A 21065-nucleotide genomic window follows, 5' to 3' on the forward strand; every position below is an offset into this window, starting at 1 on the left:
CTTGAATCAATCACGCAATTAGGTTACCTATTATGCGTATTGCAGTTCCATTAGAATCTAATCTGGTTTAGAACTAAAACGAAGTCATCTCTCTGCTCGTAATACGGTCGGAGTACGTAACGTGTAACACATAACTAGATTGCAGTAGAGTAAAATATAAGTATGTATCGCTAGCATGATGATATACCTATTATATACGCCATATATGTATAAGATGCATGAAACATATGTTCACTGGTATAATGATTGACAAATCACCAAGCTACAAAATCCTCCCACCCAGTAATTACCTTGGCAGTGAAAAGTGAAACCAATCTCAGACTCTAATTGCTCAACGAACAGAGAATAAGAGACCGTTTAACAGCTCAAATTAGACCAAGATAAACAACACCATAAAATAGATTTATAGTAAACGAGTGTGTGTTTGTTTGCGTGTATGTACACGAAGCGACGTGTGTTATTGAATCAGTTACTTTATCTATTCGCCCGGTTTCCAATCACTGCGCGGTACAGAATATTACGGCGTTGGCGTGGATTCGCATACGTGTAGTTTTAATATTTTCGCAAACATAAAGGAGCTCGGCATCAGTCAGCCATCCTCCGTGACTCTGGGATCCCAGATCCACCCTTGCAATTAGGGTATACGTACGATGCTGGGTACCGTGGTTCAACTCCAAACTGACGACAGATGACGACCATATGTTGTACAACCACCATACATATACGTATAATATACTCTACTCTCTCCGTACTGGAGTGATGTTTTGCGCTTCACCCCAATATCGCGTCCTAACGACGTCTATAAAGCGCATTATTATCGTTCACGGTGCAGTTAGCCGATGGCCGAATCCTAAATTGTTGACAGACTCGTTTTACCGAATGTTAGCACTCCGTTGTTATTACCGAAAAATCGCCGGCTACAGATATTGAGGTTCGAAAAAAAGAATAAAGAGAAAAGAAGTAAGACAAAAAATAATTATACGCTATAAAAAAGAAATTCAGTAAAGCGCAGCTATGATTTGAAATTTTGTCTGTGTAAAAAAAATAAGAATAGAGAACCGAGGAATTTAAAAAAAATCTTGAATGATTTTCGGTAAAACCTGCAATTATTACTCAGTGTATAATTTCAAACTGTTGACGTTGTATAATGTACGTACATGAGTAACGGAATAACGTGATTTTTGGTTTCATAATATACGGTTACTGCTGTAGCGCCGTTTCCGACACGTTGTACAGTGTTGTGTTTTTAAGCCGAGTTAATTTTGCCTCCGGCATTCATTTCGTATAATAAGTAAAGCAGAATATTTCAGGTATCTCGACTACTGTATAGTATCAGCTGTAGTAATTCTCAAAGTATGAGTAAACCTTTCACCCACTAATTACAAGGTGGACAAAAATTGAATTCAAACAAGATGAGAACCAGTTTCTTTGCATCAACCGCATGACATGTGCCGTCAAAAAAATAAAGTAAAAATGATCAGACGCATAAGAACCCGATATTTTTCGCTTATTCAGACAGCAAGTAATTTACGTCGCGGTTAGAAAACATGCGATCTACTTCATTGATTAGATATTTTTGAAACGAAAATAGAAGCGGCTGCGATGTTAGCCAGAACTCTGCGGAGTATCTGTATACATATAACTGCTTGCAATAGATCTATACACACACGACTCGAATTCCGGAGCCTTGGTAAGATGAAATTTTTTCCTTAAAAATAACATTCATCGTGCGAAAAACAAGCAGCAGCTAATTTAGCCTGTACGCAGATAATAAAAGAGCAGATTTTACTCAAAACTGCAGGAAAAGAGGAACACATCACAATTTTTTGGTAAAATGTACTTCGTAAGATGCAGAATTTACTCTTAGAACCAGTAAAGACCACTGTCTGCAAAGTAAAATCTGCTACGTTTGTAGTAAAAAATATAGTCGATACGTGGGTATATTTTTTTTATCAAAAACCTTCGTGTGTCCCTTTTTCTTACCAGTTTTGAGTAAAATCAGCTCTTTATCTTCTCTTCGTGTACGAACGTAAAAATCATCTCCAGCAAGATACGAAGGTCCGATATATGTTTGGCCAAGATTTTCCAGGTTGTTAAAATATCATTTACCGACTGGGTGCGTTGTACACCCACAACCAAGCAGAGATCCATAAATCTATAAACGGAAACACGTATCAGCAGCGTTTTCGTGCCGGCTATGCAGCACCGAGTGTATTGATTACAGGCGACAGACGATGCACACGTCTGGCTTCACTCCACATTCATACTTAAATAAACTCCGATGCTCGTTATGTTGTCCGGACTTTTGCTGTTCAACCTTTTTACTTTTCATTTCCTTCTATGCTTTTTGACAAGCTTCGATAACACACGCATGCAGCCGTGGATAATATCAGTAGCAATGTATTACGTATGATATATCGATGACTCGGTACTCGTGCTGTGATAATCGAGTTACAAGGTAACGAATTGTGCAAAGAAGTCAACGGTAGGAAGGTAAATCCAAGAAGTAAACGGTGAACAATGGCGTAACGAATAGCGATTTGCAGCATTGATGATTGCATCGCATCCAATCCCGGCTTGCTGGCAATTTCACCCGGAAGTTTCAACGGCTTTTCCAGTTTTTTCCAACCTCTAACTGTTAATTGTTTTACGGTACGCATAGAAGGTTGTTTGTCATCGAAGGTCGGAGATTTTTAAGAATAAATTATTAACGAACAGAGGCAAGAAAGGTCGATTACAGTGTGCTAAGGTATATTTAAGCACTGCTCACGCCTTATTGAACCGAATAACAAAATTATATACATCTCTAAGAATGATGACGCGACATACCCGAGGTTCTCAACCTAAAACAAGGCTTGTAAATCGAATGGATCGAAAAGTTTTGCATAATTTTTGTTTTCCGCTTCATCCGTCTATGACTAAAAAATAGATTTATGTATCAATTTTGACTCACCTCACAGCTGAACTGACTGCGTTAAATCTGGACGAGCCTTCTTCCCTCCTCGGTCGTGTTTTCAAAGCATCGTAGAAGAGCTGTAAAGTTGTTTGTTGTATTCGTCAGGATTACTCCATGATTTCATGGACTCGATGATAGGGTATTCCATAATCAAATTTTAATTAGATCGCATTCAGGGACTGACGCGACTCTAAAGTCACTCGTCGATCGTGTCGTTGCCCGCAACGCGCACCCCTGCTGTAATTACGCGAATTATAACCACGTTGCGGAAAATTGCGCCGTACCTAATCGAATGAAGGTTCGTTTTTTTCTCACCTGAACAGTCTTAATTAACTGGCTTGACCGCTTCCTCGCGGAAAAGGGAGCAAGGAACTGTAGTCCAGTTGAAATAACACTATTTTCATTTTTTAGAGGTTGGGGGGGTCGTCAGTATTTTAAATCAAGAATTCGAACAGTTTCTGCGGTATCTTTGACCGCCGTCTTCAATTCATGGTGGAATTTGTTCTTTATTATAATTAATTGGTATCTTCATTTTTGTCGTAACAATCTTTTGTCCGAGATCGATATTTTCCTACCTGAGCCGTACATTCAAGATGGCGGTCGAAGGTACTGTAGAGTCTGGTCAAAATTCTGAATTTAGACTACTGATAACCGACTGCCCCCCTTCTCCCAACGTTTAGAAAGAGAATAAAGTCGTATCGAAAAATTGCAGTTCCAGATCGTGTTAATCCGTATTAGCGTCAATCTCCGGAGTCTAGACTCAGGGTAGGCCGAGTGTCGAGGGTTCAGGTGGCGACAAGGGAGAGGAGAGTTCCTTTACCCCGTGACGTCACTTCAGACTGCACGGCGCCCACAGACCGCAACGCAACCCCAACCGACTGATAAAACCCTTTATCGCGAGAAACCCTGCCCGCCACTGCACTCGAGCACCCTTCGCCGGGGCTGAAGCATTGCACAAATGTTTGTTTCCGTTATTTCCGCTGCTTAATTCACGATTTGTAAACGAACCGACACGGTTTTACGGAGTCGCAGAATTTACGTAACAACGCGAAATCGTCGCAATCAAGGTTCAAGACCGCGAGTCTCGGTCCATCCGATACGCGTCTGAGCTTGACAAGAGTAAACAAATGAATACAACGATCGTTTTGCCCGAGATCAGTTTTGTTTCGACGTGGCACCACTGATCGCTTAGTTCAGACCGATCGACTACCGTCGTAATAGACGATACAGATATAATATTCATGAATCGTAAAACTGTACGGGTACATGAAAGTAACATATTACCTACATAATTTACTTTTTTGTGTTGCAGAGTGACCCAAGTACAGCTTTCCTCAGGGCAGCGAGAGCGGGACAACTGGAAAAAGTGTTGGAGTACCTCGAGTCCGGAGTTGACATAAATGCTTCTAACGCTGTAAGAATGATCGTTTCGTGGTGATCACTCCGAATGAACCATTATTCACGATATCTCTTTGATGGTGTATCATTCCGATAGTTTTCCCTCGCTTTCCCTTATTATCATACCCAATTCCCCAAACAACCGGTAACTGTCTCGTAGAACGTATCTACCTACTTCAGCTTCGAACACGAAATCTGTCGAAACACAGCCACTCTCGATTTTTGCATTTCTAGGGAATCGAGCGACTTCGATGGTGGCTATGTTCACACGGAAACCGATTTCGGAAAAACGCCCGGCAGCTTCTTAGCAGACAGCATGCATCATGCCACATGCCAATACGTATTAAACCCGGAATTCTTTCTCGTTAAATTCAGACCGTCGTTGATAATGCTCATTTGAAGACAGTTGATTACATTTGAGTATTAATCATAACGGCAGCGAGACCAAAGGATATGTTTATTTTGTAAATAATTTTATAAAAATCTGAGTCGTATTCTCGAAAAACTTGCGTACATACTACGAATTTCTCTAATTATAACCTTTTGGGCAGTTTTCCTTGATGTCGTGGAAGTGTCGATATCGATTACAAATCAATGCATGAGAGCAGTACAGTACTTTTGTAGTTTAAAAGCGCTGAAATTTAGGTCTTTGGAAGTCTTTCAAAAATAACCTTTTGCAGTGTTTGAATTTTGACCAATCTACTCGCAATGTCGCAGATCAATATTTTCCTTCTTACTCGCTCATGCTTGAGTCAGACTACTCAGCAGATTTTTATCTAATTGCATGAGAAAAATAGGTATCAAAAATGGAGCCGTACACTCACGTATCTATATTATCTCGAGGGACTATGGTTGACTGGCATCTTACAGTACATACCAAGGCATATTTGTAACGTATCGTATCATCATTAAGGTATCGAGGCCTTATACATCATATGATTGAATTCACTTCACTCATCAGAAATGCACTTGAACCCACTTGACCCTCAAAACATTTGTAACGTAATTTACACCCACCTAAAATCTTGTTAAATCAAAGATGAAATCTCGTAATGAAAGGGTTGCTCACACTTTCTCAGTATTTAAAATTTTCGGAATCTCTAGTGTCGTTCTTTTTTAGTCAGGTTTGATGTCTTTAAGTTTTTAGAATCAATCCTTTAGCGCATATCGTCAATTATTTTCTCATGTTGTATCTAATCTAATAGCAGTATCTAATAAAATAATTTGATATTACAGAATGGTCTAAACGCTTTGCACCTAGCCGCTAAAGACGGCCACATAGAAATAGTCAGAGAACTTTTAACTCGAGGAGCTATCGTAGATGCTGCCACCAAGAAAGGAAATACAGCTCTGCATATCGCCTCACTTGGTAACTGAATATTCTACTTCACCAAGTTTGTGTTATATCCTTTAAGCCATGAAATTTATCTGCTGAAAAAATACCAACTGATTAATGTCTTTGTATAAGATTCCTATTTAATAAGTAATACGATTCCATTGTTTCTTCAGCTGGGCAAGAAGAGGTTGTACATTTACTCATTCAACGTGGCGCTTCTGTCAATGCCCAATCACAAAATGGTTTCACACCGCTGTACATGGCTGCCCAAGAAAACCACGACTCCGTTGTCAAGTTTTTGCTTAGCAAGGGCGCTAATCAAACTCTTGCCACTGAGGTAAGACAAAATATGTTTTTTATTCACTTGAAGTATTTCTCTCCAGGATTGATTGGATCCTGTTGAATTACCCTCATGTTATTCTGACAGCACTTGCAAATTGAAACTGTTTGCGGCATTGCCTTGCACTTAATTCATGTTAATTATTTCATATAAATACGAAATACCTACGTTGTATATTTTGCAATTCAATGAATCGTAAGATGAAGATACATTTGCTAGTCATGAAATTGTGTTCACAGGATGGATTTACCCCATTGGCTGTGGCCATGCAACAGGGTCACGATAAAGTAGTAGCGGTACTACTCGAAAGTGACACAAGAGGTAAAGTACGTCTACCAGCTCTTCACATTGCTGCAAAGAAGGACGACTGCAAAGCTGCTGCGTTGCTTTTACAAGTAAGCCTTTTTACCTCTACTTGATGCTATTTATAAGAAACAATATTGAAAAAGTACATAAATTCGATGTTCAAAGGCAATCGAAATTCGTTTTGTGATGTATGGCCATTTAAGTATGGATTTACACTGAGTTTTATTTACAGAACGATCACAATCCTGATGTTACATCAAAAAGTGGTTTTACACCCCTTCACATCGCTGCCCATTACGGTAACGACAGGATAGCTTCGCTACTCTATGAAAAAGGAGCAGCAGTTAATTTCACCGCAAAGGTAATGAAGCCCGTAATATCAATTACAAAATAGTTCATCGAATGACGAATTGCGCAGAGTTTTACTGACTTATAGTGTGCCGAAATAAGCCATTACTCACAGAACTTCAAGCCCATACATAGTACCATTTGTAGCACATGTCATAAAGCAGTCTTACTCGTGTAGTAACGGGTCAGCTGTTTTAAATGATGTTTGATGCACAAAATGTGTTTAACAGGTCTATTATACGTAGATATTTTTGTTCAGTTGAGTATCTGTGTTAACGTAAAACTTGATTTTCAGCATAATATAACGCCAATGCATGTCGCAGCAAAATGGGGAAGGATAAAAATGGTGAATCTGCTTATGTCCAAAAATGCGAATATCGAAGCAAAAACGAGAGACGGGCTCACTCCGCTTCATTGCGCAGCTAGATCTGGTCATCACGAAGTAGTAGATATACTAATAGAAAACGGAGCACCTATTGGTTCTAAAACGAAAGTAAGTTACCAGGCGTTCAACATCGTTCAACATGTCTTTATTTTATACTCTTATTTCGAATGTTTCATTCCTCAGAATGGACTTGCCCCACTGCACATGGCTTCTCAAGGTGATCACGTTGATGCTGCTCGTATTCTACTTTACCATGGAGCACCTGTCGACGATGTGACCGTTGATTATCTGACTGCATTGCACGTGGCAGCTCATTGCGGACATGTTAGAGTAGCTAAACTATTGCTCGACAGAAATGCTGATCCTAATGCCAGAGCCTTAAATGGTTTTACCCCTCTTCACATTGCTTGTAAAAAGAACAGAATAAAAGTTGTTGAACTGCTTCTTAAACACAGAGCTAGCATCGAAGCAATGACAGAGGTATAGATATTCTTAGATATGAGTGCGATAGATTATGATCCCCATTTTATGACCTTCATATTAAAGACATGAAATTGTTCTTCAGTCCGGCCTTACACCTTTACACGTTGCAAGCTTCATGGGATGTATGAACATTGTCATTTATTTACTCCAACACGATGCTAGTCCAGACATTCCAACTGTGCGAGGAGAAACCCCCCTGCATTTGGCTGCTAGAGCAAATCAGACCGACATCATCAGGATTTTGTTGAGAAACGGAGCTCTAGTTGACGCCAGAGCGAGAGTAAGGATATTTCAATTTTCTGCAGAGCGGAAAGGCGGATACTTCTTTGTTATCAGACCATATATCTGAAGACTTTTTTTTGTTTTAATCGAACATTCATTCACAAGTTATCTCAAATTCCAAAAAATTTTTCTATTTTCTCACTGTTGCACTTTGCGATAGTTGAATGTGTACCTACTTGTGTATATGGGATTTGTTTGAGTGTACTGTTTGCAGTTACTCTAACGTTTTTATGGGTCCCTCCTTGTGAAGTCCTTTCAAATCGATAATTTTCAATAATCGTTTTATAGGAAGACCAAACTCCGTTACATGTTGCATCACGGTTGGGTAACGTTGATATCGTGATGCTACTCCTACAACATGGTGCGGATGTTGATGCAACTACGAAAGATTTATACACCCCGCTTCATATTGCAGCTAAAGAAGGCCAGGAAGAGGTGTGTAATTATTATGAAAATCGAGTATAACAATTACAGCTCAAGTTTACAAGTGGAACAAATGTCATGTTGATCACTGCCTATTTCATTTCTAGGTGGCATCTGTCTTGCTTGAAAATAGAGCATCGCTTACCGCTACGACCAAGAAAGGTTTCACACCGTTGCATCTTGCTGCAAAATATGGAAATATGAATGTTGCAAGGCTTCTGCTACAGAAGGATGCCCCTGTCGATGCTCAAGGAAAGGTGAGATCTAGAATATTGATTACGATTACGATGTATGTTATTTTTTGAAATATCCAAGAGTTTTTCATTAATCTTTTTACACAGTTGTTACATTATATCGAGGCTTGGCAAAATGTAATTAAATAATTAGCAACTATTAAGCGTAGAACTTTTGCTGTGTCAAATTTTTTAAATATCATACTCCACATGGATAACAAAATGTTGTATAATTCTGATTGTCGTTTCGTTACTTGACACTTTTTTTTAACATGTATGCTTACGTAACTAACAACTCAGAATGGAGTCACACCGCTTCACGTTGCATCCCATTACGACCATCAGAATGTGGCTCTGCTTCTTCTTGACAAGGGAGCCTCTCCTCATGCAATGGCTAAGAATGGTCACACTCCGCTACACATTGCGGCTCGTAAAAATCAGGTACCCTAGTTGTATATTTATAATATAAAGTCTATTTACTTGCGTAATGGTGATGAATATGGATTATTTCACACCTACGAAAATATCCAATTACATTGAGTAAATCATGAAATAATCAATGATTCGTTTATACTAAATTATTTACACTTACTTTTAATGACACGCAGATGGATATCGCCACAACATTATTAGAATATGGAGCAAAGGCAAACGCAGAATCAAAAGCTGGCTTCACACCTCTGCACTTGAGTGCCCAGGAGGGTCATACCGATATGTCAACTCTTCTTATTGAGCACAAAGCAGATACAAATCACAAAGCTAAGGTACTACTATTGTCTTACATTATTTCCGAGTCTAAATGCGTTTAATCGCTTGCTTCGTCAAGAATATTAGATATTTGTTCTACATATTAATTACAGAACGGTCTAACACCATTACACCTGTGTGCGCAAGAAGACAAAGTTAACGTCGCGTCCATCCTTGTCAAAAATGGAGCTGATATTGATACCAAAACTAAGGTAAGATACGCCCAAATATCCATAAACGAATCGAAACGTTATTATCCAAATATGCAGTACTATCATTGGCTCAACAAGTATGTATATATCTGTATGTATATGGGTATTAGATCTAATAGAATTGTCACGAATTTAATAACAAGCATCATAATTAGCCTTGTACAGGCTAGTGTGAACTTCTGCGATCAGCAGCACTCAAAGTTTTTCACTTAGTTCTTGATCTCAATCATGTGCATTCAAATAGGTGATAGTCTGTTTCACAGTCAAGTTGAAAAAATTTGTTTATTGGAACAAAAAATTCTGTATATCAATTGCCATACGAAGTGACGATCGATTCAATAGTAATTGCTAATTTTTATAGGCTGGTTACACACCGTTGCATGTCGCAGCACATTTTGGTCAAGCAGCAATGGTACGTTTCTTGCTGAGATCGGGAGCAGGTGTTGATAGCAGTACCGGTGCTGGTTACACACCATTACATCAAGCTGCGCAACAGGGGCATACCTTAGTTATTAATTTGCTGTTAGAGAGTAAAGCAAAGCCTAATGCAGTTACCAATGTGAGCAAAATTCCAGCTTTTATCTAATAAGATCAAAGTAATCGATAGAATGAAATCTAACAACCATTTTGTAAATGTATAAAGTACGACTTATTGTTGCTTGAATTGAAAAAACCCTTATCGTAGCTGTTACATGATGAGAAGAAATTTTATCTCTTTCGCATTGTTTAATATTGGAAAAGCCTTATGACTCAAAAAGCTCTCAAGTTTCATCGTAGAGAATGAAGACCATAAGTCATTAATCTTTAGGTCGCCACTAGTCAAATAATAAAAATGTGGGTTATTTGAAAATGTATTAAAATCACCGACGGTCTAAAGGTTAAGCAACTCGTTTCATGAAATCATTTTACTGTTAAATAGAATGGGCAAACAGCTTTGGACATAGCACAGAAATTAGGATACATCAGCGTTGTTGAAACTTTGAAAGTTGTAACGGAAACTGTCATCACGACTACGCATACTATTACAATTGAAGAAAAGTACAAGGTACAGGCACCTGAATCGATGCAGGAGACGTTCATGAGTGATAGCGAAGACGAAGGTGGTGAGTTTTCATAGTTGTCTTTTTAACGAAACCGTTATTTGTAGTTTTTACGCTGGTTCAAAGTTATTTTCACTAGCTTAATGGGTACGAAATATCTTATAGATGCAATTACTATGTACATAGTAGTATTCTTGCCTGATTAATTTGCAGCGATTCGTTATGCAGTTGAGTTGTTTTTATATTTTATCATAAAGCGACACGCAACTTATAGCATTTTCAACTAATTACACCAGTGCACATCTGGTGTATACTGAAGTCTTCCATTGACTTTTACTTTTATGCTGTGCTGTAATGCTGGACCATGTTTATGTAACTAGTTTAAAAAGCTATAACATCTAGACATATATCAGAAACATGCATCCAAAGGTTTCTTGTACGAACTTAAACAGAATGCAAAACGACTGGCATATATCTCTCCAGTAAATGCCATAATCACGCGTATTATACACATAGTAGCCATGTGCTTAGTAATTTTCCATAAGTATTTAGGTATCAGTTTTGGAGAACGAGTTGAGAATTTATAATCAATTAAACAATTGTGTGGTTATTTCTCGTATCGCACTAAATTATTCTGCTAAATTTACTGAATTATTGCTATTGCTATATAGTGCACAGTATTCTCGCTGGATAAATTTCGATATCTTATTAAGCTTTTAGGTATTGTAAATTGGCAGAGCGTGTTGAATAATCTAATTTATTCATTTAACGCACTAAGTGAAACAAATTGTTCTATCATAAAAATACGATCATAAAGTTGTATAATACTTATAACTGCATGTCTATAGGAATTTCTATACATGTGTTGCATGCCGCACCTGCAATCATTCCCAACTTATTTTCACGTGAGACAAGCTTTGGCATGTACTCTTATATAGGTAAATTACGTTGGATTTGATTCTTTAGTAGCTTTTAGATGGAAGCAAAATCGTATAGCATGTTTCGTTCTTAGTTTGCTTTGAATTAGAATTCCCGAATATTGACGTCATTCCTTTCCCTTGCCAATTAAATACGAGGGTTTCAATATCGCCATGGTTTTAGGGCACTGACTATTATCAATGTTGACGCTAGTTATAACTATTAGACGATAGAAGTTTTTTGAAGTTATGGATGTCTAGGTATTATCAGCAGAAAAGATTCCTCATAGCCGAGACTAGTTACCTTTTGTTTATAAACTTCTTTGTTGATATATGTTTCATTGATGAACAGTATGTATCATTTTGCTTCTCTTGTTATGTTGAAATTCGCATTTATTTTGCAAGAGCATGTGTTTAGCACAAAGTTCACCGGGTTGTTATCAAATTTAATGTTGAAATAAAATTTTCAATGTATTGAAAATGAGTAAAAATTTTTTTTAAATTGATCATAATTCACCATTCCAATGAATTAAATTAATGAACTAGTCAATTCTGTTTTCTGTAATTTCAACGATAATGAAATTTTTGGAAAGTTTCCATCAGTTATTACATAAGAATGCTTAAGATAATTGTCTATTACTTGATGGTCGAACTATTTCTGTAATTTAAAATACCAATTGCAACCACCCAGTGAATAGTGAATTTGAAATTTAAAAAAAAATCAATAAGTGTTAGGGAATACATATTGATGGTAAACTACCCCTGACTACCTTACTTGACGGTATACGATATAGGTGGCGACGAAATTGGTATGGCAGCCATGAATGTGTACGGGCAGCCGCCTCATGCGCAACATGTCTACCTCCCTTCCTACTACCAGGGCCAAATGACCTATACTAGTAAGTTGAAGCTCTCTGTGTGTCTCTCGCTCATTCTTGTTTCATGTTCCTTGTCATCCCTTCGTACATTCCATACACTCATTCCTATTCACTTATTCGAACTTTCTTTTATATACAGCTTATCGCAGTAATTAACATAAATTTATATTACACGACTTATTATTAGGCTTATGTGTATTTACACAATTCAAATCAGAATCTTAACTGATAGGTATACAGAAGTTTCAGAATATTTTCGGTTTCTCAATGTTTTGACGGTCATCTCCCTTACTCCGTCCTTAGATTCAAATAGTTTTGTAAGTAGCTGAACAGATCGAATACAACTCTTTTCATTCGCTTTCTCATTAATGTGCTGGTCAAATTGCTGATAAACTGACAGTCTTATGGATAGAATTATCTAATAAACTATATATTTACCTTTGGTACTAAATTATCATGTAAAACTTCAAAGAGTGCCAAATGTTTCAAACTGTCACAAGTTGACCTACTGGTGAATGGAGAGTAACGTAGGAATCAAGATTGTTGGATAATCGAATGATATACCCAAGGGATTATTCGCAACCAAAGTTTCCTGCCATTTCATTCGTTCTTTGCTTCACTGTATAAACATTAAAATCTATAATTAGTTTCGATATAGGTCAGATCATATTTATAGAACGGCTACATGTTCAAACTCCAAACGGCGTTGAATTTAAAAACTTCAGCGGCACACCGCAATGTACCAATTTCTCAACACTACCTCTTTGCTTCAACAAGAGTTCCATTTTGTACATTAGGAGAAAAAACTTCACTGATATGTCCTTTGTTTCGTAATGTAAACATGATCATGTCTCTTGGTTCAATAAACCTACTTGCATGGGTTTTATTGATTAATTACACAACCTAATGTGCATTGTGTAATTATGTGTATACATGTACGTCAGCTCCCGTAATTCAAGATCCTTATTTGTGATGTGCATACATGCGCTGGTTACACGCACCAACAACAGTGAAGTTTTATGTGTAATGTCGTTGAAGAAATATAGGGCATACTATTGTTAATGTAATTTACATAGTAATGACTTGTATAAAAGTTCCCACTATTATGCTAGCCGAGTGACATCTGTTATGTGTTCGGTATGTTTTGATGCGGCTCCTCTCTTTTTCTCTCTACTACTACCTGTTACGTAAGACAGGATCTGCGGCCTTGTTTCGTGCCTCTTGTTTTCTGGTTAAGCTAGTTTGACTTAGGCTGGCCGAGTGCCAAGTTCGATTCTGCCCACCAAAATATTCCATTTTATATAACTAAGCAAAACCACTGAGTCTTAACAGTTTGTGCGTATTTATCCAGTTCCGAGTAGAGCGCAAGCTAACGATCGATCGAGGATTGCATTTAAAAAATTGAAAAATTGTAAAAGTGCCATTCATATTATTTCACAAGATTCACTTACATGGTATTCAGACTGTAAATCACTCTGCTAAGGCTTGCCAGCCACTAAGTGTTCAGTGTTAGCATGTTTAAAAGAAAAAATTCTTGTTGTAGCAATTTTTCATTACCAACTAGTATTTGAACGCCTTAAAATAAATTATTAAACAAGTATTTGTGTCGACTAATCAAATCAAAATCAAAATTTAATCAAGCTCTGAGAATTTTTAATTTTGGTCACAAATTTTTTCACATTGCAAACTATTGTCCATACTAGTACTTCTCACAGTAAATTTATATGCATCTTTGTTACTGATAATAGATTCAGAGTGTACAGTGATTCATTCGTTCCAATATCAACAGCATCGAATTTGTTGAATTTCATAAATTATACGTTGCTGCTTTATTACACATGCTTACGTCATACCGCAGATTAAAAAGTAGACATGATTCAAAAACAAAATTTTATCCTCTTTTTATCTCACTTAATTTCAAGGTAAAGGGTTATCGCTTGGGTGCTTGTTAAAAACAAGTATAAATATAACATTGTGTAAATATCAATTGCGAAATCATGGACCAATGGATCTTATTATAAAATTAGTGATTCATGGAATGAGGTCACATTTCTAAGCTTGTGCTGAACAAGTATCAATTCTAAGACAGTCGCTGTTCCTGGCCTGCCCGTTGCAGATGTGAAGTGTATACAGAGTTAAAGATCGGCAGACACCGTTGAAGTGAATAGGGTGATTTTTCGCACACTGTGTACTTCTTACTTGAAGAAGAGAAGTGAACTTATTTTTCAACCGATTTTAATCTGATTTCCGTGTTTAAGATGAATTCACAGTGCTCTAAGAACTACCATCTACCGAACTCAATAACATTGATTAATGTGCATCTAGGTTTATTATGACATTTAATTGAAAACAGTGAATAATTTGAATATTCCACACTGCAATAAACTTTTGTGGATTAAAGTGTCGTAGAACTTGTGCTACATTATTTCTTCCGAAGAACAAGAAAATTTTTTCATTAATACTTTATCGTATTGAAAGTTATATCTGAAAAATCATATTACAGATTTAACAAACATAATATAATAAAGTAGTTATTTTTAAAATTGCGCAATAAATGGACCATTAATAATATAAAACTAAAATAATAATCATAATTTATAACAAAGAAAAGTGTGTTATACATCACAACTATTCCGATCACTCTATTCAGGCTCGATTTAAGTGCTTGCTTTTTCATTAAATTATAACTAATTAAGTTATTTGTGGACCAATACCAATATGCCGTTAGAAAAGGTAAAGCACAGGAAAAAACCAAAGAAGATGGCTTGCTGTGGGTGCGCCCGTAACAGGAACAGCGACCTGATGTGTAAATATGTTAATAATTTTTCGAGAAATTATTTTATGCAGATAAACATATTCTGTTCTCTCCTACGTTGTCATATCAGTTATCGAATTACATAATTACTATTCCATCTATACTAACAATGAATGGCCTCTTAACGATTGCAGTTGACCCAAAGATGTCACGTCTGAACGTGATCTAATTCGCTCAATGTTGTAATTATCTGATATTCTTGATGTGAGAAATTTTTTAGCAAAATTACAACCCAACCTGAACGCTACGAGCATTATTCTGGAAAATGATACGTGTTAAAACTCTTCAAATTTATATAATTAAAGTTTCAAAGAACAGAAGTATAGTGTCAATTGAGATTCATACTCTACGTGCGTGTATACATATAGGTTGAATAATTGGGCTGTGCTGGCACCCATTGAGAAGATGATTCAAAGAGAACGGTGCTTCGTGATGGTTGACAGATCAACTGTTAGGGCAGAAAAGGAACCAATTGCAGCTATTAACCAGTAGCCCGTGAAATAGCTGTGAAGGTTGCCTCGGGTGTTCATTGTAGCTGACTAATTACATCTGCTTCAATTATATGTAGGAATGAGTAAAAAGGTCATCCGGAACAATACGTAATTTTTTAAATACAAGTATCATGTATTTAAGTAATTGTCAAATATTTTTCATTCATACATAAAATTGTCATGTCACTGGATTTACGTTTCTTGCTGAATAGTAAAACTTGAGTAAAGTATTTAAATATCAATCGATATTCTAATCGTTATCAATACATCATTTCAGAGAAAGATTTAATCAAGACAATTTTTTATTCCCTCGCACGTCAATGGTTATCATTATCTAATTATTATCAATATTGAAATGCTGATAAATAATACGCCAATACGTCAGAGAGGTATTAAATTACTCGTAAATCCAAAAGTTATTTACTAATGTTCTGCAGTTCTATTCGATTACTTTGAAAAAAAATTTCTTCTCCTCAAAGCTTCTCGATGCATTACATATTGAAGAAATTGTCAAAATTTGGTGCAAAGTTCAAAAAAAATAAAAATACGAAATGTAAGTGAAATAATTTTTCATTCTTCATCGGGGCGGTAGAAGTGGTACGGTAGTGTCTTTTTGAACGCAAAAACTGACTTGCTTACGTCTATGCTCTAAAAATATATCTAAATGTATAAATACGTGAATTCGGTGTGATAATTGATGTGGATGTAGAGTAAACATAAAACTAACAAAACCGAAAAGAAAAAAACACAAAGCTAATGACTTCTGACCTCAAATCATCGCTATTTTAGTCCATTTGACTTAATGTTTAACACAACAATGCATGCATATGCAATTGGGTCAAGCGGAACAAGCAGAGGCATACATAAATTCTCAGAAGCTATAAACTATTTCTGTTTACGACACTAATTCAATTCCGTGTAATCATATTTAATTGACTCAGATTTTCTGTAGATATTCAATGTTGCCAGAAAAATGTAGGGCATTACTTTACGAAGTCAAATTTAAAGATAGATTGAACTCGAGAGAAACAGATTTGATCTAATATGTTATGAATACATATGTGCTATTCAACAACTTTACAAATTCCTGCATATACCTATGTACATACATACATATACATGTTCCTCTATTCGTATACAAGTATAAAACAGTATGCTTAGAATATAAATATAGGTAGCCTTGGGGCGTCCGCTTTTACGTGAAATATCATTAAATTGGTATAAACATTAAATAAACCTTACATTTGAAACGTAGTTGAAAGGCTTTATAAATAATTAAAGGAAAAATGAATCTTTTGCTTGCTGACAATATCTGAAATTTTATAACCGCACGTTACGTAAATTTTGAAAACCGAAATTACAGCTTACCTTATATTTAATTTGCCTAATTATCATACGCATCGGCTGAATTATTTTCATATGATATATATACCTAAATTTTTCCTCGTAGACGCTGTATCCATGTCTAAAATTAATTATATGAGCAAACAATCTGTGCAAGCACTGAAATGTTGATAATGGAGAAAAAATTTTTTTGTAAATATTTAAATAATTTCATATTGATTTTGTAAATGTGTCATACTGGAAAAATTCGCATTAGTCATGTTTCGTTTTAACATTTCCTCATTATTATCGTGACATCACTGGTTTAGTAAGTGTAGGCTGAATTTGTAGGCGGCTGGACAATTGGATCATTACTACTTACATTCTTGAAATATCTGTTAGGTCATTTTAAATGCAATCAGTCTACAGTTACAACTAGATATGTGATGCTCGTGGCTTAGAACTCTCCTCACCTCAAAACATTGATGACGTTTAGAGGAATCACTTGAAATGTAAATAATCGATTTTGTTTTACCATTGTTAGTTAAATTTAGTGCATATGTTATTCAGTATTTCTTGTCTTACCAAGTTTTCGTTCAATAAATACACAGCACCGAAGTCATCACGAATGTGTAAAACTTCTAACAAGCAACAATATGTTAATAGTATCTTGAAGGACATATTAAACAATGAACAGTGATTTGCTACATGTATCGACATGATACTATTTTTTGATAGACTAATACAAAATATCTAAACAACTCTGATAAAATAAATTCAGCTTTATCTGTGCCTCACTATCAAAGTGGATGAAACGCTATCCATGGAATTGAGCAACACACATGTTATCAAGAGCATTAATAATTCTATGATCGGAAAAATGTTGCGTCTTGCTGATAAACAGAGCTTGCTCAGTGATTACTGAGTTGCGGTGATGGTGATTCAAATAAATCGTTGGGGCTGACACAAATCAATACACCCGCTACATTAATTTAATATGGGAAAATATTAAAAAATTACTGGATTCTAGTTTTCTATATGTTGCACAATAAATTAGATAGTGCTCCAATTTTGCATCATATAAGCATACTTGAATATATCTCACCGAAGCATTTCAATCCACACTACGATAACTCTAGTTTAATTTTTATTTACGTAGTTAATCCATGCTTTCCAAATTTGAAAAACATATCCATTCGTTCAATCATGATTCCTTATAGGCGAAGATCCGATGTTAAGCGACCAACAGCAGTACCGCTACATGACTGTTGACGATATGAAATCAATGGGTGATGACTCTATGCGCCTCAATGTGACTGACGATGAAAGAGACAATCGACATTCTGGAGGTAAAATTGTTTCCATATCTTGTACAACTGCCGCCTTTAGTGTTGTCTAGAATTGCATTGTTTAAACATTATAATCTCCAATTTCAGCTCCAACTATAACAGAAATGATTACAAAAGAAAGCTATCACAGATCAAATGCCGCAAATCACAAACCAGACAATGTGGACATCAACAGGCATCCGATTCACGTTGGGTATGTATCTTCATACTATGTTTATTTTACACTCGTTATCGCCACCCTAAAGTTATAAATTACTCCATGGAAAACTGTGTAATATGCTAACGATTGAATAGAATAACGAAATATTCGGCGTTGGTGAAATTCTAATTGCAGTGATTGAAATGAAGATTACCTTGTACTCCGTTGATACATGTATAGTCTTTCTCTCGTTATTTTGAATATTAAATTACACCGAGTATAGAATGATTATCTGAAGTAAAATTCAGTTAGAAAAAAAACTCTGAAAACAAAGCTACTCAAGCATGTAGCATAAAAGTTCCTCTTTGGGAACCGAGAATGAAGCGAAAAAATTTAAAACACGCTTGTAATACAAATAAAATTTAAAACATTACAAAATAACGGCCTTCCAATTAAATGGCCGTGGTTCTAATGTGGAGACTTTCTCGAGTGTTTACGCTAATCTCTCACTACTCCGATAAACTGGATTAGACTCATGACTAGCTTACTTTCGTAGTTCACAGAGAATGCAAAAAAATCCTATACTTCTTTCTATAAGTTCGGATCGTATACAAAATACGACGAGGGAATTCCACCACTCTCGTCGAGGTTGTGCATTCGAGCCTTTACGCCAATTAGGCTACCTATGTTTTTTCACATAGATATCACTGACCTATTTTACAATGATCTCATCAACGAATTATCGATTTCCAACTGTTGCTTAGGATCTCGCTTAGACAAATTCTGATGTAAATACTGAACTGTTCTTGATTAAACCAGAAAGTAACGATATTGTGTATTATAGTGTGATTTGGAGTGTGTTGGTGAAAGACTGCTTGCTACTAACAATGTTATTTAGTTGAAATTAAACTTTTAAAGGGCTTTAAAATAAATCTAAACGAAATTATGATTGAAATGTATTTCCACTCGGGTGTACTTCGGCTCCTGTGTTCTTTTTCTTATGTACAACTTATCAGTAATTTAGCAATGCGTTGTTACGCAAGAATTGCTATTTAGTTAAAGTTGGCATTAATATGAACGCCTGCTTCTCAAAAAATAGGGCACTAATATTGTTTCGATTTTTATTCGTGAATTTCCAATATAACCGACGTGTTTGATATTTCAAGCTACATGCAACTTCTATGCCTCTCGTAAATAATTATCCATGAGACAAATGTGAAAATTTTCGTATTAAAAACTTAATTTCCGCATTAATTACCTCAAAGTTATTTCAAATCCTGTAAATGATGGATCGAAATGATACTTTGCTCTGAGATCTTTCTCAATTTACAATGGTATGTGTGTCGTGTGGTAGTTACTTGGCATGGATATTCAATATTGAAAATTGCATTCTCAATACAATATTTATTCAGCAATTTTTTTTTTTTTTTTAGTAACGATGCTGTAACTATAACTGTATAAAAACATTTTGAAATAATTTCTGCAATCTAATGTCATGTAGAACAATAAATTACAAATGTGATATGCAAATAAATATTCTACAAATCATTTATTCAATTCAAAAATTAGGTATAATGGTCAATATTTTTAATCTTACGAGAATTTGAAGCCTGGTACAAAGAGGTTTAAACGATCATTGCTTTACGTTTTGAACCAATTTACCAAGTACACAGCAGTGATCGTAGAGACTCTTATTGAAATTGAGGTTATTCGTTTGAGAATATTTATCGATCAAGTTTTAAATAAGCATCGTTCACGTGACTGTTCATAATAGAAATAATGTGACATTGATAAAACTATCGGCAAACTAGCAAAATGTGCACTGTTTTCTGAAGATCGGATTAGATGTAACTTAAAATCACCATACATCTGTCGATACCTCATGTCATTCGCTGCACCCTCACAATAGTTTTCTCGTAGCGCCCTGGTAGCATTTAGAAATAGTTATTGATATTAAGTAAACAATAAAATGCAGATATTGGCCGCACTGCACGATATGCAAGCATGAGCACGTCTTAAAGCTAAATTCGATAATCACGTATAGTTCTGTTCTGAGATTAGCGCGTCAATAGTGTCGTTAAACACATCACTGGCAGCCCTTGGTATCGTGCCTAAAGGACAAGGGATGTGGAGGGACAGGTACATTATATACCCCTTTTTATAATTTTGCTTTATTTATTTCAAAGTTGTATCTTTCTTCAAAATTTTTTAAGGTGTATCGTGTTATATGATATTTGAATACTGAATAACTACTTTCATTCTTTTTTTTTCTTTAACATTGTGGTATTTGAAGCACTTTTGTCATAGCTCGAAAATGCAAAAAATTTTCTGAAAATTTATTTTCTGTACAATGACATTGGACATTATTTTACATACCATTATGTTTGCTTCAATTACCTTTTGCACCCTTTCTGTACAAAATTTTGAATTCGAATTTTACCACTTTATATTCCTTTAGTTTCTCTTTTTCTTGAAATATCGATCAACCATGGTCAATTATTGTGTTGCAAGAAATTTTTTTCTTCATTGAAACGATGAAATTAGTTCAATCATAATATGTCCGATTGGAGTAAAAAATCATAGGTTTACCAGTAACAATAACTAGGTATTTAACAAACGTTTGAGCTCAGTGGGCAAAAAAATAACGGAACACTCAAACTGGCC

The 21065-nt window shown here is 35.8% G+C and overlaps 1 protein-coding gene across 29 annotated transcripts in view; it reads left to right on the forward strand.

Annotated features, from left to right (window-relative positions):
- The window catches only part of LOC124187781 (ankyrin-3-like), a 98520-nt gene that overhangs the window by 40811 nt on the left and 36644 nt on the right, over positions 1 to 21065 (forward strand). For 21 of the 29 annotated variants that reach the window (XM_046579921.1, XM_046579922.1, XM_046579925.1 and 18 more), the window contains exons 3-21: positions 4269 to 4370; positions 5591 to 5723; positions 5864 to 6027; positions 6270 to 6425; positions 6569 to 6697; positions 6980 to 7177; positions 7253 to 7549; positions 7635 to 7832; positions 8123 to 8269; positions 8365 to 8514; positions 8791 to 8931; positions 9099 to 9254; positions 9351 to 9449; positions 9811 to 10008; positions 10369 to 10552; positions 12201 to 12305; positions 18134 to 18262; positions 18350 to 18455; positions 20463 to 20540. In XM_046579921.1, the coding sequence (XP_046435877.1) occupies positions 4269 to 4370; positions 5591 to 5723; positions 5864 to 6027; positions 6270 to 6425; positions 6569 to 6697; positions 6980 to 7177; positions 7253 to 7549; positions 7635 to 7832; positions 8123 to 8269; positions 8365 to 8514; positions 8791 to 8931; positions 9099 to 9254; positions 9351 to 9449; positions 9811 to 10008; positions 10369 to 10552; positions 12201 to 12305; positions 18134 to 18262; positions 18350 to 18455; positions 20463 to 20540 (2870 nt within the window). Of the gene's footprint in view, positions 1 to 4268; positions 4371 to 5590; positions 5724 to 5863; positions 6028 to 6269; positions 6426 to 6568; positions 6698 to 6979; positions 7178 to 7252; positions 7550 to 7634; positions 7833 to 8122; positions 8270 to 8364; positions 8515 to 8790; positions 8932 to 9098; positions 9255 to 9350; positions 9450 to 9810; positions 10009 to 10368; positions 10553 to 12200; positions 12306 to 14015; positions 15091 to 15653; positions 15674 to 17218; positions 17426 to 18133; positions 18263 to 18349; positions 18456 to 20462; positions 20541 to 21065 lie in introns of those variants that run through there. The other 8 variants (XM_046579931.1, XM_046579932.1, XM_046579933.1 and 5 more) reach the window with 7 other exon arrangements.

Source organism: Neodiprion fabricii, chromosome 1, assembly GCF_021155785.1.
Source record: "Neodiprion fabricii isolate iyNeoFabr1 chromosome 1, iyNeoFabr1.1, whole genome shotgun sequence".
NCBI classification, from domain to species: Eukaryota; Metazoa; Arthropoda; class Insecta; order Hymenoptera; family Diprionidae; genus Neodiprion; species Neodiprion fabricii.